At 38.7% G+C, this 19,582-nt stretch overlaps 1 protein-coding gene across 2 annotated transcripts; it reads left to right on the top strand.

Moving 5' to 3' along the window:
- The first annotated feature begins 5,483 nt into the window (after window positions 1-5,483).
- Window positions 5,484-18,982, top strand: LOC140132162 (cytochrome P450 1A4-like). 2 transcript variants are annotated; one of them, XM_072150954.1, is made up of 7 exons: window positions 5,484-5,598; window positions 6,879-7,690; window positions 10,018-10,141; window positions 12,062-12,151; window positions 13,918-14,041; window positions 17,385-17,471; window positions 18,515-18,982. In XM_072150954.1, the coding sequence occupies exons 1-7, from the start codon at window positions 5,589-5,591 to the stop codon at window positions 18,795-18,797; spliced, it is 1,530 nt and encodes a 509-aa protein (XP_072007055.1). In that variant the 5' UTR covers window positions 5,484-5,588; the 3' UTR covers window positions 18,798-18,982. The 2 variants fall into 2 exon arrangements, with proteins under 2 accessions (XP_072007055.1, XP_072007056.1); XM_072150955.1 differs by lacking the exon at window positions 12,062-12,151.
- The last annotated feature ends 600 nt before the right edge of the window (window positions 18,983-19,582 follow it).

Below are 19,582 nucleotides of genomic sequence, written 5' to 3'. Positions count from 1 at the left end.
TCATTCCCCACCGGATCTTCAACCCATTCTTGTGAAGTGAAAGCCCCCATGTGTTCCAGTGTTCCTGGTTACCAGTTCCTTCTCCTGTGTTCCGTGTTCCTGTGTTCCAGTCTGTTCCTGCGTTCCTGTTCCGTGTTCCTGCTCCTGCTGTCACCCCGAGCTCAGACTGTGTCCTGCATTTCTACTGCGGTGGTCCAGAGGGTCCACAGACCCAGAACCCTGACATCCAGATCCTTAAAATGATTGACACAGCAGTCTAAAAGAACTTTCAATTTAATAACCAGGGATGGGGCCAAAACAGAGATGAGATACAAAAATTGTATTATTTTTTCTCTTTGTAGCTTTTTCTCAGGTTTTGGCCTAAAAATACTGGCCAAAATGTGGCTTAATGTTTTGTACACATGACCCTAGTTGAAAAGAGCTGCAATAATTCAACCATAAAAGTCAATGGGTCCTACAGCACTTCTCCGGGAAGGTACCTCCATAAAACACAGGTCTTAACAATCGCACTTGATGTCAAAATTTTGCTCAAAATTTTGAACATGTTATGTTTTATCAGTGAAAGCAGTGACTCATTACTTCATTTGTCTCAAGGTGAGTGGGCTGTTATGTACTCAATTCCATAATTCTTTTTCATGGAAAAAAATGTTTTAGTTCACAAGTGAATAATTATGCTTTCCAAAACAACATAACCTTGAAATGTCGAAAAACAATATAATATTTTTCAGCAAAGACTGCACATTGGGCTTCAATATACAGCGGAAGTAATGGAAACTTTTAACGGCTCTCAAAACCATGTCTAGATACTGACTTCTAGTGAGTAACGTTAGGAATTTAGCTGGTGTTAAGAGCAATGTGTAATAAGTAAATTATGTAATTCTATTTGGCCTTCAAATTTCATACAATATTTGTATGATGCTAGAAATAAAAATATCTGCACTTACTCAGCTTCATATCTCTGGGCACCTGCTTATAAAGTGGACCCATTTAATTAAAACTACCAAAATAACCATAAACTTATATCCTTTATAAAATTTCAGCAAATAAATGTTATTGTTTGTATAACGAAAAGTTCTAAAATCTTCAAATATAATTTCTGTATGAATTCCAAACAGTTTTCTAGATCTCTGCTTGCTGTCCTTCTATACAAAGCTTCTGTTTATTTCCAGTGGTCACACAGGTGCACGGCTCGTTATATCACACGACTCTGATTACACCCTGATACTAATAAGGTGTGCACCTGTGTGACCATGGTCAGATTTCTGTCCACTGGAAACAATCTACAGAAAGCTAATATGTTTAACAGCTAGCAGATCTAAAAAAAAAACATTAGGAATTAATACAGGAAGTAAATTGGAAAATTATATAAATTTTCATCATGCAAAATATGCCAAAATGAGAATACCCCTTTAACAGATTGTGGACTTTGAAATTTAATGGACTGATATCAGCACCTGTGAGAGACCAATAGACATTACCGTTAGGATTTTAGGTGCATGGCGTTGTTTTATTGTATAAATTAAAGTATTTTTTGTGTGTTATATCGGATAAATAAAAGTGTTTTTAGAAAGATTAAAACTTAAAGGACACCTGTCATCAGGTCTCTGCCACTAGTCCTGTCACTACTACCTGTTGGAGCAGCTCACAAGGATCCCATCCCAGCCTTTATCTAGTTATTTCATACATTATTCATTGTAAAATCATCTATTCTTTATCATGTAAATGAGGCGGGTCACATGGTCAGAGGCAGTGATGTCACCCCTGTTACCCCTCCCCTCTCCTCCCCATGCTCATGTCTGTGTGTAATGTATAGTAAAGCATGGCTAGTGTGTGCTGTATCTGCTGACATGCTGCATCCTCCTAATATGGGACTTTTTCTCATATATTCTGAAAAAGTCCTGTGAGAAACACATACCTTATGGGAAAAAGCATAAAAGGAACAAGAAAAACCCTATGTGGCTAACTAGTCTTGTAAGGAAAGCAATAAGCGAGAAAGATAAAGCATTTAAGGTGCTAAAACGTGAAGGTAGTGATGAGGCATTACAGGATTATAGAGAGAAAAATAAATCCTGTAAAAAGCAGATAAAGGCCGCAAAAATAGAGACTGAGAGAAATATTGCCAGGGAGAGCAAAAATAATCCCAAATTATTTTTCAAGTATATAAATGATAAGAAACTAAAAACAGAGAGTGTGGGTCCCCTTAGAAATAACATGGGGGTCATGGTGGAAGGAGATGAGGAAAGGGCCAATCTACTGAATGTCGCCTTCTCAACTGTCTTTACCCAGGAAAATCCCCTGGTGGAAGACACAATGAGGAATAATGTTAATTCTCTTTGGAATGTCAACAGTTTAACCCAGGAAGAGGTACGGCGCCGCCTCGCAACCACTAAGATAGATAAATCACCGGGGCCAGATGGCATACACCCCCGGGTTCTGCATGAATTATGTACCGTGATAGACAGACCGTTATTTTTAATATTTGAAGATTCACTGAGGACTGGTTATGTTCCACAGGAATGGCGCATAGCAAATGTGGTACCAATATACAAAAAAGGATCAAATAGCGATCCTGGAAACTACAGACCCGTAAGTCTAACTGCTGTGGTGGGGAAAATATTTGAGGGGTTTATTAGAGATGATATCCTGGAGTATCTCACTGTGCACAACCTTATAACCCAGCGTCAGCATGGGTTTATGAGAGATCGGTCCTGTCAGACTAATCTGATTGGTTTCTACGAGGAGGTAAGTTCAAGACTGGATCTGGGGGACGCTGTGGATGTTGTATATCTGGACTTCTCAAAGGCATTTGACACCGTGCCACATAAAAGGTTGGTATATAAAATGAGACTGCTGGGAATAGGAGAAAATCTGTGTATCTGGGTAAGTAATTGGCTTAGTGATAGAAAACAGAGGGTGGTCATTAATGGCACATTCTCAGATTGGGTTTATGTTACCAGTGGAGTGCCACAGGGGTCAGTATTGGGGCCACTTCTTTTTAATATTTTTATTAATGACCTTGTAGTGGGTTTACACAGTCAAGTTTCAATATTTGCAGATGATACTAAGCTGTGTAAAGTAATAAATACTGAGGTCGATAGTTTAGCATTACAGAGGGATTTGTGGAAGCTTGAGGGATGGGCAGAGAAATGGTTGATGAGGTTTAATGTAGATAAATGTAAAGTTATGCACTTGGGCCATGGAAACAAAAAGTATAATTATGTTCTAAACGGTCAATTACTTAGTAAAACTGAAGCTGAAAAGGACCTGGGCGTATTGGTGGATGGTAAACTTAATTTTAGTGACCAGAGCCAGGCGGCTGCTGCTAAAGCAAATAAAATAATGGGATGTATCAAGAGAGGAATAGATTCTCATGATAAAGACATAGTTTTGCCCTTATACAAATCCCTGGTCAGACCACACATGGAATATTGTGTACAGTTTTGGGCACCAGTGTATAAAAAGGATATAATAGAGCTGGAACGGGTGCAGAGGAGAGCAACCAGGATTATTAGTGGAATGGGGGGATTAGAATACACTGACAGATTACAAAATTTGGGATTATTCAGTTTAGAAAAAAGACGACTGAGGGGAGACCTCATTACAATGTACAAATACCTGAACGGACAGTACAAGGATCTCTCCAAAGATCTTTTTATACCTAGGCCTGTGACCAGGACAAGGGGGCATCCTCTACGCCTAGAGGAGAGGCGATTTTACCATCACCATAGACAAAGGTTCTTTACTGTAAGAGCAGTGAGACTATGGAACTCTCTGCCGCAGGAGGTTGTTATGGCCGACTCTATGTACATGTTCAAGAGAGGCCTGAATGCCTTTCTGGAGAGCAAAAATATCACGGGTTATGGGGATAAAACATTTATTTAATTCTTGAAGGTTGGACTTGATGGACTTGCGTCTCCTTCCAGCCTTATATACTATGATACTATGATAATATACAGGTGAGAGACACAGACATCAGCTACACATGAATCTGACATGTTCTCCTATATAACATGGCTGCCTGGAGCTGCTGTATCTCTCCTATATACACACACATGCACACACAGGCTGCAGGGGGCGCCAGCACCAGGAAGCACATCATTATACAGCCTCACATCATTACACAGGCTGTCAGTCAAGCACTGGGGGTGTGGCGGTGCCTCCCACTCATGAATAGAGTGGACAGCTTGAATATGCTAATGCTTCATTGGACATTTCACAGGTCATTTGCATACAGCTTTAGGACCTCTTTGCTTAGGTTTACAGGCATGTAGAGGGATAATGAAGGGATAGAGGCAATGCTCTCTAATGGCAGTTTAAAATATATGAAAATATATTTAGTTTAGGGGGGCTATTTTGCATGACGGTTCTCTTTAAAGAATAGCAACATAACATACTTTTTGGAACTGATTTATTGTGGATGTCGCAAATGCACTTTTGTTTGTTATTTGCTAAACTTTAAATTAGATAGTTTTTCTTTTTCTTCAGATTAAATAAGCCAAGTGCAGTACTTACCTTTCCCCTTTAAATCAGTATACTTTAGCATGCATCTTAACATGCAAGAGGCTGTACCTAGTACTGTATGTTCAGAGAAATTAAGGGGTTGGGAACTCTATTTTATTAGTGGGGTCCACCTGGAAGGGTCCTCAGACAGTTATCTTATATGCTTCCTTCCTCATAGGACTACTTACAGCATTTGCAGAAGACCTATTTGAAACTTTTGTCTCATGGTTAGTGCTCAAGTAAAATAAGTTATTCCCTTGGGTGATGCCCACGCTTTAATTTTTCCTGCACTGTATTGTTATTGTATAGCCCAGCAAAGTGTGTACATTTCCCCTTTTCTGACCCTTTTATACAGAGATACATAAACTACAATAACATTCTTAGGTTTAAATAGTCTTAAATTGCTATAACAAATGCAATCAGAATCCCACCACATTCTTATAAGTTGTCAGTGTCCCAGCCGCAATTGTTACTTTTTTATATTTACCTACAGGAATTCTGTTATCACAGAAAAGTGGGTTATAATTCTGGAGTAAGGAGTAAGGCCCCTTTCACACTTGCGCCTTTAATGAGCATGAAAAACACATTGAAAAAAATGTGTGTGAAAAACAGAGACTGAAAACTAATTGAACTCTGATGAAAAATGTCAGTTTTTCACTGACCAAACCCTGACTGTGCTCTGATCAGACTGACGTGACCTGCAAGGCAAGTGTGAAAGAGGCCTTAGAAAGACTCATTTATGTTAAAATATATGTGTTTCCTAAGCATTATATTGTTTACAAGTTTTGCTGTCTTAAATTGCTGCATGCACAGTATGGAAAACCTGTAAATTTCAAAGTACAGAGTCATAAGGGGCAGACAGAAGATATATGATATCCCTCGGAAGGAATGGGCTGGGCTTTCTCATATAAGGAGGCATAACATAACATGCAAACAAGCCCTGCCAGTAAAAAAAATGTGAAACAGTAGAACATAAAGAAAAATCCCTCCCCAGGAAACACGACAAACCAGTCAGGCTGAATAACTCTGAGGACATAAGATCCTTCTCACATCTCTGCTGATTTGTTAGTAAGCTGAGCTGTGTTGTCATGGCTTCAGGTAAAAATTACTTCATTTAATACTTGCAAAACAATTCTACTCTACTTTCATCTACTTTCATAAAGCTGCTTTTGCCCAATAATGGAGAGGCATACATAGCTTGTGCATGTCATATGAAGCTGCTGTAAAAATGGCTGAGGCTGAGGCCTTACCTCGTGCCTGAGGGGAAATCTGGTGTGTAAACAAAATAGTGTTTAGAAACTTTTATACTGATTCTCAATGTAGATAACGCTGGTCACAGACATTTCATCCCTGATACAAGGGATTTCTCCCTTCACAACTTACACTGTCACTGCCAGTGAGTACAGCACACGGGAGTCACAGTACTGAGACTATAACAAGGTCCTGGAAGGTTGAACATGTGCAGAATAGTCATGGACACGTAGGATGACACTATAATAGTAATAATCTTTATTTATATAGCGCCATCATATCCCGTAGTGTTTTACAAATTATAACACCTCCATCTCCTGCCATTTTATGGACAGGAATGGCAACTGATGAGTTAAAAGACATCCCTCAGTGTTTCTAACTCAAGAAAGTGGTAGAGAACTATAAGTAACCCCCCCCCCCCTCACATTACTTGTATTACACTCGTTAACCCTTTTAAGAAAAACAAAAAACTCCCCACAATACAAGAAATTGTCAATTGGATATATCTTCCCCACTCCCCCAGAAAAAATGTTATATAAGTAAAATTATAGTACTGTTAAACAAAAAGCACCTATTGGGCTGAATCAGTGTATTGAAGCATTAGGTTAGAATGTTATCTATACTGTACATTGTTTACAGTGTCAGACTGGGTTTCCCTAGGCCCACCAGAGAAAATCAATCTGGGGGCCCACGCTTCATTATCTCCCAGTAAATTTACTCTATCAGTCTTCAAATTGTCTTGTTTTCTGATGGACCTCTGGGGTTCAGTATTGAGCCAGGACCCACCGGAGGATCCTCTGGTGCTCTGGTGGGCCAGTCCGACACTGATTGTATAGCATAAAAACGCGTGTGAAAAACGATGGTGACAATTCAGGTTTTGTTTTTATTCATTCCCTCACCACAACTTGTAAAACCTAAAAAAACATCCCTGGATGTTCCGTAAAATAATTCAAATGAGAATAACTTGTTCATCAAAAAGCTAAAAAAAGGTTTTTTTTTATGGGTAAAGCAATGTAGCTGCAATAAAATCCAACAAAATGTCTGATTTTACAAACAGTATCATTTTCTTTATAATATGCAAAATAAATCTGATTTAATTATTTTTTTTTGTTTGTATTTTTTTACAGTGGTGAATTTCTTGGGAAACCTGCTTTCTTTTGATATACTTGCACTTTTAGCTGCCATTACTTTTTTACTTGTTTTAAGATTGCGTAGAGATGAAAGAATCTCTCTACCAGGTCCATGGGCACTTCCTGTTTTTGGAAATATTTTTCAGATTGGAGACCAAGGCCACATTACCCTTACAGCAATGAGGAAAACATATGGAGATGTTTTCCTGATTAAACTAGGCATGATGCCAGTGGTGGTGGTCAGTGGTTTTGAGACAGTGAAAAAAGTGCTAGGTAAACAAGGAGAACAGTTTGCCAACAGACCCAACATGTATTCTTTTTCACTATTGGCCAATGGTAAAAGTATGACTTTTTCACAAAAGTTTAGCGAAACCTGGAAAATCCATAAAAAGATTATTAGAAATGCTTTGAGGACAATGTCTATGTCAAAAGCGAGTTCCTTGAATTGTTCTTGTCGTCTTGAAGAATATGTTTGCGCGGAAGCATCAGATTTAGTTAATACAATGCAACATCTGTCAAAAGATCTTGGTGGCTTCAACCCATCTGCTTTAATAACTTTGACCGTTGCTAATGTAGTATGTGCCTTGTGCTTTGGTAAGAGGTATAACCATAGTGACAAAGAGTTTCTCCGCATCATTGAGGTTAATAACGATGTCCAGAAAGTTTCTGGGGCAGGACTTTTGGCTGATTTTATACCCCTTTTTAAATATTTTCCATTTAAAGCTTTGAAAGAGCTGAAAAAATTCATAAGATCCTTTAATGATTTCATCACTAAATCTGTACAAGAGCATTACGACTCTCATGATGAGGTAAGGAACTAAGCTCAGTTCGTTTATGTTCTAAATTCACACCAAATACTGTATAAATCAAGTAGTGCAATAACAATATACTGTACATGTTTCTGGAATGATTATTTATTACAGGTTCAATTTTATGAGGCATTTATCTCCTATCAACGAACGATACATGTGTTATTGTTGGGGACCAACAGCAAGGTGCTCGGGAAGCCATAAGCCATCCCAGAATTCCCATAGAAATCAATGCAGCTCAGTACAAACTTGTCCATTGGTTTGTATAGGACTTCAGGGATAGATTACAAAATGAGAATATCCTGAAAGTTCTAAGGAGTGTCGGCAGATTAAGTGGACTTTACTAAATTTTGCTTCCAATTTTTAACACCATAGGTAAAAGTAAAATTTGGAAACACACTTTTTGTTATACAGTTGCATTTCAAAATCTGCTGACTACTTCATGAATATACTACATAATTTAATGGGGAGATGGACCTTTATAGTTCATGGGACTGTAAATCTGCTCCTGTACAGTAAGAGTACACAGAAATAATCACTTCTATGTCATACAAATCCCTCAATGATCAAAAGCCTTATGCAGGGAAGATGTGATCTTTGTCTTCTCTACATGTCTCTGTGCACAGATCAATGATAACGGGGACATAATGACTGTTACCACTATTTTTTCAATAATTCTTCATATATTGCACACAAATTACTCAGCGCTGCACAGAGCTTGCCAAATCGGTCCCTGTCCCCATGGGATTCTTAATCTTATCAACATATATGTATGTATATCTAATCAATATATATGTATGTATATGAAACCAGAGGACCCGGAGGAAACTCACCCAAACACAGAGAGAACATACAAATTCTTTGCAGATGTTGGCCCTGAGACTTGAACCCAGGTCCCCAGCGCTGCAAGGCTGTAATGCTAACCACCAAGCCACTAGTTCACCAGTAGATCACTTCTGTGCTCTCTACTCATAGGTGTCAGATATTTCCGAATTAATTTATTCGCATCATGCAGAATGAAGGTTTCATGAAAAATTAACCCCTTAATGCATTGTGACTTACATCACTGGCTGAGCTCTCTTTGTACATGGTGGGTGTTTGCTGCATTATCTGATGTTGTCAGGAGTGACAATCTTTTCCCGTGACAGGAAGACCTGTCATTTGTCAGAATCTATAACAATGTGCTGGTTTTCTCCATATACTGTAATACTGTAGTCTCATGTAAATACATCTTTCCTGTTTCCTAACATGCAGTCGCCTGTGAATCCATTCCTTCTATCTGCTAACATTCAATCCCCTGTAAATACATATCTCTTTCTCCTCCAACCTCCTAATATTAAATCCCACGTAAATACATTCATCAAAATAGCATATTGATCAAGCACCAAAATGCTCCAGTTATTTAAAAAGTTTTGTCTTCAGACTTTATCTCAAAAATTCCAGGAGGTAAGAGTTCTCCTTACGGAGACTGCTAATTAAGTTCACCTTGTAGCCGTGTGGAGACTTTGATGCTCCACTAGAGGGTTCTGGGAAAATATGCAAATAAGCTTTCCAGCATGGGATAAGGAAAACCACGCTCCTTTTAGCTACCTTGTAGGGCAGCTCCTTTGACATCAAGCATGACCTTCAGGAAGCCTAGTGACATGATGTGGGATTAAAACCAAAGCAATATATCTATTTCACAGAACAGATTCACAGCTGCGGACGGCACTGTTTCGACCCTAAATCCCCTAGTGGAGCGTCAAAAGATATCTTTTATTTCCTGACCTTAGTCAAAAGCATCTCACTCAGCCAAACCGATTTTCTACACTGTAATGAACAGAATTAAAGGAAACCTACCATTTAGAATGGTAGGGGTAGGCTGCAAGTACCGAGCACCAGCTCAGGGTGAGCTGGTGCCGGTACTTACTTTCGTTAGTGTTATAAACCGCGGTATCGCGGTTTTAACACTTTTTAAACTTTAGAGCAGAAGGGGCTTCGGCGCTGCGCGAAGACCCATGGTTTTCCTTATCCCATCCTTATGTGCATTAATTATTTTTATTCCTGCAATACCCATTTAAAGGGTATCCTCTCTAAGCATTATAATCTGTTGGCAGCATGCTGTAGAGAAATGAACTCTGGTTTCAAAAACACATTTTTTATTTTAACTTTAAACCAATTTCTTATTTGGCAGTTGATGCACCATCAGATAAGCAGGAGATTTGTCATGTGAGAAGCATGGGTCAACAATAGAGGAAGTTGGAAGGGATAAAGGGGGGATAGCTCTGCTCCAGGTGCTATGTATTACCTTTTTGTAATTATTTTTGTATTCTTTATACTGTTTCTAGAACAACATAAGAGATATCACAGATGCTCTCATAAAACTCTGCAATGACAGAAACAACACAGATAAAAATTACAGATTAAGCAATGAGATGATTGTATCTTCAGTGAATGACATATTTGGTGCAGGTACAGTATGGCAACTTGTTACCTATATAAATATGCACAAAACCATTTCATATGCAGTGCTTGTAAGTAACATACTGGGACCATATTAAAAAAAGCTGCTCTGCTATGGCCTGCTTCATTGAAACTTGGAGAACCAAGTATTATATTTTATTATTTTGAATATTACTATAAAAAGTGACTTAGTTTGTATACATTATTCTATATCTTATGTAAATGAAGGCGGCCACGTTTAAGACCCTCTTCTCAAAAGAGAGAGGAGGCCTCACAAACGAGTCACAGCTATGACATACCGTATTTTTCGGACTGTAAGGTGCACCGGATTATAAGGCGTCAATAAATGCCTGCTAAAACATCTAGGTTCATATATATGGCGCAACGGATTATAAGGCATATATGACATACCGTATTTTTCGGACTGTAAGGTGCACCGGATTATAAGGCATCAATAAATGCCTGCTAAAACATCTAGGTTCATATATATGGCGCAACGGATTATAAGGCGCACCTGATTATAAGGATGAATGACCAGCAGGTGGCAGACCTGTGCACAGTTCAAGGCACCTGTTGTCTGTAAGTACGGTTCATATATAAGGCGCACTGGACTATAAGGATTTTTTGTGAGCCTTATAGTCCGAAAAATACGGTATATGAGATGATGGAGGGATCAATGACTAGAATCCTGCAATAACCAAGCAAGCAGCTAGAAAACAATGGGTCTGTATAATGTTGTTTTATAAGAGCCCTTAATTGTTGGCGTTCCACAACAATTTAAGGTGAAATATCAGCTATCTCTTGTGGGTTTCAGAGTTTTAGCAATAAGCATTATATAACAACACAGTGGGGCAGATTTACTTACCCGGTCCATTTGCCATCCAGCGGCGCGTTCTCTGCGCTGGATTCGGGTGCGGCCGGGATTTATTAAGGCAGTTCCTCCGATGTCTGAAAAGCATCGGATCGCGCTCAAGTTCACCGGCCTATTTCTAGTGAAGGTAAGTGCAAGCTCCACGACACATTTTTTGTTTTAAATGCGGCGGTTTTTCCGAATCCGTTGGGTTTTCGTTCAGCCACGCCCCCCCCCAATTTCCGTCGCGTGCATGCCAGCGCCGATGCGCCACAATCCGATCACGTGGGCCAAAATCCCGGGGCAATTCAGGGGAAATAGGCGCAAATCGGAAATATTTGGGTAACACGTCGGGAAAAACGCGAATCGGGCCCTCAGTAAATGACCCCCAGTCTGTCTGACTTTGCACAAAGTTATAGGAGCTAAAACATCAATAAAACTGAGTAAATTAGTAAATTAAGGGTGCTAAAAATGATCTTTATTGTGTAAACATCACTAGGGGATTAAAATTTAAGAACTTTCTTTCATGGGCAAACTTCTTTAAAGGTGCATTTAAAAAAAGATGGGGCAGAGCAGTGCAGGGTGTGGCAGATATTGGAAGAACGTGCGCCAGTATTCAATCTTTGTAAAGTTTGCCTCACTTTTCATAAATCTGGCCCATTGTCTCCTATTACTGTTCTGTACTGAAGTTTTCCTAACTGGGCAGTAATTCATGAATACAGTTACTACAGTAAATAATGTGCATAGTAATGTCATGTGCGTAGAAATGTAAACCTTTTTTTGTGCAGAATTCAAATCAAGAGGCTCACGTTAGAGAAGTTGCTGGCTGCAGCAAGTGCGCTAGCGCGGGGGAAAAAAACGCCCTGTGCCGGCTGACACTCCCCTGCCAGCTTTGCCCGTAGCAGAAAGGGGAGAATAATAGCAGGTGCCAGTGATACACTAGTATTTCCTCTTATTTCAGGGCTTCTAAGCCACAAAAGTGATAACTACCCCCCATTGATTGAGAAAGATGACCATGTTATATTAATTTGGCATAATTTTTGTTTCTTATTATATGATCAAGATGCTTTTACATGTAGGCTTTGACACTATATCCTCTGGATTGCAATGGTGTCTGTTATATTTGTTAAAATATCCAGGAATACAGGAAAAAATTCAGAAGGAAATTGGTAAGCACTTTACATTATTTTTTAATTTAGGCTGTTATGTTATATTTAAGAGTTAAACTTACAACACTGCCCTTACAAATGTTTAAGAAGAAGCTTGTAACAGCAGTGGCTCATAGGGGAGGGACTGTTTTGTGTTGAGTGGACAGTGCACCAGGGTGAACTAAATCCAGCTACAGTCCTGGAATAGAAATGCATGCAATAACACAAAATTACACAAATAAATACAAATAATAAATAAATACAAATAAATAAATACAAATAACAAATAACACAAAGGCATGGTTCAGATCTCTAGGGCCAATACCTAACAATTTCTGCAGCTTTCTAGTGTCAAAACTGCTGACAGATCCCCTTTATGGAGGATAATGATTAGAGAAGCTATCAAATGAACATTGATATAACATTCATATAATAACAAACATAATAAAACAGAGACACCTACTCATAGTTTCAGGCATTGTGTCTTTTCAGGCATCTATGGCCTCAAGATGATGCTATGCTAATGAGCCCCACTTTTGGGATGTTCTTTAGAGCTCCTCTGTGATGCAAATTTACTTACTGCTGTGAGACTACATAAGGCAGAGGGAGAGGCGGGAGAGGAGACAGTTTAACAGCCTCTGAAACTACGACACTGATGGGTTCTGGTAACACCCATCAGCATAATTTCAAAAGTTAATTTCTAAAGGAAGGAGGCTATGGATAACAAATTAGAAGTTTACCACAAAAGGAAGTTTACCACAGTGCCTGGAGTAAGTTCCCCTGGTTTATTATGCTTACTTTTCATATATTTCCTGTAATAATGACAGGTTTTCCTCCGACTAGAATAAAGAACTAAAACAAAGATCTAGATGGGACTTTTAATATAAGATATGGTCTATTTATTAAATTATTCCAACAGATATATAATTGCAGTTAACCTGTCACCACTAATGTCATTTTTAGCTGGTGTCAGGTTCCAATAGTCTATACAATTCTGATTTTATCAGCATTCTGAATAATTGCAGTACTTTATAATAGTTAATTTTACAATACCTGGCTCTCCGCCATCAGCAAGTGGTGAGTCCCAGTGGGGAAAGGGGGCGGCTGCAACAGTCTGTGTCTCAGTCTCCTCTTTTCCATGTCATCCAGCTCCCTTTGCCTCTCCCAGCTCACCACCGCAAGCTCCCGCTTTCTGTCATGTGCAATGGGTAGTCAAGGGAGATTGCTATAGAAGGATAAGCGAAGGGATATAAAATACTCTGGAGGAGAAGGAGAATTCATCAAGGAGACTGAAAAACAGGCTGTTGCAGCTGCCCCCAGGCACTTATAAAGTATTCAGAATGGTAAAATCAGCATAGCATAGGCTATTAAAACCTGCCACCAGATAAAAATGACATTCCTTTAAGTTTCTTAAATAAGCTATATCTGTTGAATTACTTTTACAAATAAACCATATGCCAGCTACATATTTGTTCTGATATTGGGATTGTGGCAAATGTGGGGTGTGTTGATTTTTTCAGCTATTTTCTTTGTATGCTGTGTTGCTTTTCTGTTTTCATGGTAATCACACATTTCTGGTTACACTCTTGTCTTATTTATTAGGTGGTGGCCAATGCGATCATTGTTATTGTATTGGTCTAGATTAGAATATTAAAATAGTGTCTGTTCAGAGGCTTCTCATCTCTATATTATAATTCTCTTATATCCACAAAATTATGTGCTTATCACTATAGTCATTGCATGTATGAACTAATAGGTAGCAGTGTGTCTTGTCTTGTCCTCTTCAGATGACATAATAGGAACAAGCAGATCACCCAGATTTGAAGATAGAAAATATTTACATTATACTGAGGCATTTATCAATGAAGTTCTGAGACATTCATCTTTTTTGCCATTCACCATTCCACACTGGTATGTATAAATGATGTTATATCCAACAAGTATTAGTATGGAAGGGTACAGAGAGGGGAAAGTCACATTGGTCATTTTGGTCAATATTTTTACCATGGGGACAAAAAAAAAAAAAATCATTCCATTACACTTCTGTGTTCTGTTTCATTCTTTGTCTTAATATGACAAATACAGATGGAAAATATTAACCAAAATACCATGTAAAAAAGCCAATAAACAGATTTGCATAGACTGGTTTAAAGCTCTGAGCAAAAGTGAAAAGAGAGGTCTCCTGTGATCTTTCATGTTTATTTCTCTGGATCACTGTCTGATAGTCAAGTAGGCGGCAACTATTTGGTATGATGGACATGTAAATGTTTATGATAGACTCAATATCAAGCCCTAATTAAATGAAAATGAAATGCTGAAACAGATGTAGATTTTTTTCTTCCTTTGTGGCCAATTAAATATGTATGGTGCATGTGTATGGACTGTGTAGTTCTTAGATTCTAATGGATACCTTGATCTGTGTGCAGTTATCTGCTTGAAGTAAGTTAAGCACCACAATGAATAACATGTTTTTTGTACAGGAAGTGTTTTTCTGCCTTTTTACATGTAAGCTTACAATTTTCCATGTGTTATATTTTTTGTTTTTAACGAATTTTTTTAAATAATTTTGTTTACTAGCTGTGGCTCCCGGTGTTGCCCAAGGTAGTAAAAATCTTCTCTTAGCTAAAACAAAATGGAATGGGTTAACAAAAAATATTTTATATGTATTTATCTCTGACTATCTCTCTTTGACTGTCTCTGTGTCTCTATGTCTCTGACTGTCTCTTATTGTCTCTGGTTCTGACCTTCTCTGTCTGTCTCTGTCTGTCTCTAGTTGTCTCTGATTGTCTCTTACCATTTCTATCTTTGAGTTTCCACAACTGTCTCCGTCTCTGACTATCCCTGTCTGTCTCTGACTCTGGTTGTCTCTGTCTGTCTGCAACTATTTGTTTGTCTTTAATTGTTTCTTACCATTTTTGTCACTAAGTGTCTATGACTGTCTCTGTCACTGACCATCTCTGTATTTGTCTTGGAAGAAATTTGTCCCGGATATTTTTGGGGAGATTTATCCAAAGTGTCTGAGAGCAGGACTGTTCTAGTTGACCATGGCAACCAACCAGAGCTTAAGTTTCATTCTTGCACAGCAGTTTATAAAATTACAGCTGATCTCTGATTGGTTGCCATGGAACAGTTTTGCCTCAGACATTTCTGATAAATCTCCCCCTATCCCTGTATCCCTATCTATATTACCGTACACATGAGCTGTCTTATACTCATTGACTATAGTAACCAATCAAAGCTCAGAGGTATCATATTAATGACCTGTGGAAAAATAGCAACGAATCACGGCTTAGCTTCCAAGTGCCACAGCAGCAGACAATGGCTCCTGTATATGGTAGTCAATAAATGTTTTTTGAAAAGCGTGGGGTGAAAATTTTGGCACAAAACCTAGTCTAGGAATTTCCCTGGGTGACAGAGAGTAACTATGCAAAACTTGGTGATTGTAAACACGACGGTGCAGATTCCGTTAGCAGACATACTTACACCCCCATACATACACTCATACACTCAGCTCTATATATTAGCTGTAGATCCCGGTGTTGCCTAGAGGCTAGAGAAAGCGCCGGATGGCGCGAAACGGCTGTCGCCTTGTTCTGCCCCCTGCTCCTTCCTCTATCCTGACTGATTCGTGCCACTGTACTTTTTATCCAATGATGAAATAAAAAAGAAGTTTTAATGGTGAGTGGCCGCGTTTTCTACTCTCTTTGCTACTATTTATCGGACTGTCTTAGGCTATACGCTAAGCACCACTTAGTTATAATAAAATAGAATTGGTTAACAATATATATATATATATATATATATATATATATATACATCTATCTCTCCCTATCTGTCACTCAATCACTCTGCCTCTCAGTGACTCTCCCTGTCTGTGTCTCCCTCACACTCACTAGCTGTCTCTCACTCTCCATAGACTGTCTCTCTGTCACTTACTCTCCCTGACTGTCTCTCACTCTCCCCATCTATTTCTCTCTCACTAACTCTCCCTGTCTGTCTCTCACTCACACTCATTGGCTGTCTCTCTGTCACTCATGCACCCTCCCTGTCTGTCTCTTCCCATCTGTCTCTCACTAGCACTAAATCTCCCTGTCTGTCTCTCTGTCACTCACTCTACCTCACACATAAGCTGTATTATACTCATTGCCTATAGTCACCATTAAAAGCTCAGAGCTCATATTAATGACCTGTGACAAAATAGAAGCTGAGCTGTGATAGGTTGCTTATTGCCACAGCAGACAATGGCTCCTTTATATGGTGGTTATCATATTACCTCGCATAATACTTCACATATTACTTCACATCCTACCTCAAATGTTGCATTTTGTTTGTGTTATGCATGCGTTTTGAAATGCATCACAACAGTTCAGAAGAGGAGATTTGCCTAATTACATTGCTGTCAACATTGTGTTTACACAATGTTAACACACATATTAACATTTTGTGTTTTTCAAATGCAATGTTGACAACAATGTAATTAGGCAAATCTTCTCTTCTCAGCTGTTGTGATGCGCATGAAAATGCATGCGTTAATGTAAAAAAATTCTGCAACATGTGAACATAGCCTAAGCTGTATTATATTCATTGCCTATAATAACCTATCAAAGCTCAGAGCTCATATTAATGACCTGTGGCAGAAGAGCAACCAAGCATGGCTCAACTTCGAACTGCCACAGCAGCATCAAACAATGGCTCCTGTATATGGTGGTTATCATAATAACTTATATTACCTCTCATATTACTTCACATCTTACCTCACACATAAGCTGTATTATACTCATTGCCTATAGTAACCAGTAACAGCTCAAAGCCCATATCAATGACCTGTGGCAGAATAGAAGCTGAGTTGTCATTGGTTGCTTACTGCCACAGTAGACAATGGCTCCTGTATATGGTGGTTATCATATTACCTCACATTTTACTTCATATCTTACCTCACAGCTAAGCTGAATTATACTCATTGCCTATAGTAACCAATCAAAGTTCAGAGCTCATATTAGTGACCTGTGTCAGAACACCAACCGATCACAGCTCAGCTTCCAACTGCCACAACAGCAGCACACAATGGCTCCTGTATATGGTGGGTAATAAGTGGATTTTGGAAAGTGCAGGGAGAAAATCTTCGGCCCTGAGTGAATTTGGTGACTGCAAACACGACCATGCAGATTCCTTTAGCGGATATACACACACACACTCAGCTTTATATATTAGATTATTCTCTTAAGTTAACAGCTTTATTTTTCTCTTTGTTTAGTACTACAATGGATACCAACCTCAATGGATATTTCCTTCCAAAAAACACAGCAGTCTTTGTTAATATGTATCAAGTAAATCATGATCAGTAAGTATTATGTAAATACTAAACACCCTGGATAGCCTAATATATTCTATAAACTAATCCTAAATTACCCTGCAATGCCCAGACATTTTAGACTGTGCACTTTTTTTTTAATAAAGATTCTATTCAAAACATGGATAGAAATGTTGTGCACACATGTCTTTATTGTCTAGTAAAATAATAGACACTACAATAGAAGCCCACAGAGCCTATTCAGCTCAATAGGGTTTTAGGCGTGGTTGTTGTTTTACTGCAGCAGTTCCGAGGAAGACAAAGGACACAAGGATAACAGCCTGTAAAGCCAAATCACAGAGGAGCTAGGGTAGCCCCTCACAGCCATTAGCATAATTTAAAAGGTGATTTTAGATGGAAGGAGGCCATGGATAACACAAATAAGACGATTACCACTGTCACAGTGCCTGGATCTATAAGCAAATGCCTCTGGTTTGTTATGCTTGATTTTGATGGTAAATTTCCTTTAAATTGGTGACTAATTTTGGAGCAGTTTATCTCCCTATTCCTAAGCAATCAGTGCTAAGTTTGCCACTTGGATTAGACTCTCTTATGTCAAGTAGGCTGCCCAGGACATAGTGGTCCAGCCCAAAATTGCCTATCTAATAGTATTCAATTATCTAGCCGTAAAAAACTACTATTTCATTGCATTTAGAAGGAAAATAACATATTTTGTGACATTTCACAGAGATAAAACGCATTATAAAATAATTACTATGAACAGATGCTTTTATTCAGGGGCATTGCTCATCTTTTACACAAAATTACATTTGGCTGGATCTATTGACACCTTAAAGAACCATGAATTTCAGCATAAATTGCACTGGAGCAATAGTTTTTTTTTCTATGTATGATATACTTATTTCCAATTTAAAACAATGTTTCACATTCCTAATGAACTGCTTCCACTTACACAGTAGGTTATTACTATTGAATACTTCATATTCTATACTAAAACTGTGTATTTGGACTGACTTCAGTTTATTGTTTCCCTTTATTAACTGTATATGTTTGTTATGTTGCTTAATTTATAGGACAGTGTGGAGAGATGCTGACCTGTTTATCCCAGAAAGGTTTCTTGATGAAAGTGGACATATAGATAAAAGTTTGATTGATAAGGTGTTCATTTTCGGCATGGGAGTCAGGAAATGTGTAGGAGAAGATGTTGCTCGAAATGAAATGTTTATTTTTCTCACAACCATATTGCAGCAACTGAAATTAGTGAAGGACCCAGAACATGACTTGGATCTGACTCCAGTGTTTGGACTTACTATGAAAACAAAACCTTACAATCTCAGAACAGAAAATAGGCTATAGTTTGAGGAGTAATTCAAAGGATACAGAACAAAGACAACAAAACTATAGCATGACTGATGGAGTTCTCTAGTGTTTTCTTGGGCACCCTTCATCAATTCTACTTTAAATCTCTTCCTAAATTGGACCTGAGGAAAGAAACCATCTTGAAATGCATGGCCCATAAAATAAAAATGTATTTAACTCTCGTTCCCATGTCTAGAGGTTCTGTTGGAAACATGTCATACTGGTACTTGTGTTGTTCAATACAGGGGCACACCAGCTATTAGGCAATAAGGAAGAATCACCTTGGGTACCACCCCTTGCTGGATGAGGTTGGCGGCATCTTGGTGGCTAGTACTGCTGCCTCGTCCTGGGCCAGTTTCATCCCGTTTTGCCATTATTCATTGCAAAAATGCAAGTGCAAGGAAACCTGTTCAGCAGATACACTGCATTTCCCTGTGATGCATGGAAAAGCAGTGTACAGATGTCAGCCTGTAGAACATCAGAGGACTGCTGACTGTGAGGTGAGGGAGACTTTTGGGTTGGGAGGGGGTGGTAAATGAAGGAGTGGGAGAAGGTGAACATAAGGGGGGGGGGTTTACTGAATAAAAAAGAGAACGTAGGGGCTCACTGAATAAACAGGGGGCTCATTGAATGAAGAGGAAGAGAACATAGGGGCATTAGAAGTGAAGTAAAACATGAGGGGGCTAAAAGAAAAGAAAAAATTTGCATGCAGCTTGTATGTTCTCTTTCTCCTGTTCAAATATATTTGGCAGGAATTAAAAATTCCCTGGTGGTCACATACA

Source organism: Engystomops pustulosus, chromosome 1 (genome assembly GCF_040894005.1).
Source record: "Engystomops pustulosus chromosome 1, aEngPut4.maternal, whole genome shotgun sequence".
NCBI classification, from domain to species: Eukaryota; Metazoa; Chordata; class Amphibia; order Anura; family Leptodactylidae; genus Engystomops; species Engystomops pustulosus.
This window is presented reverse-complemented; position numbering and strand designations above follow the sequence as displayed.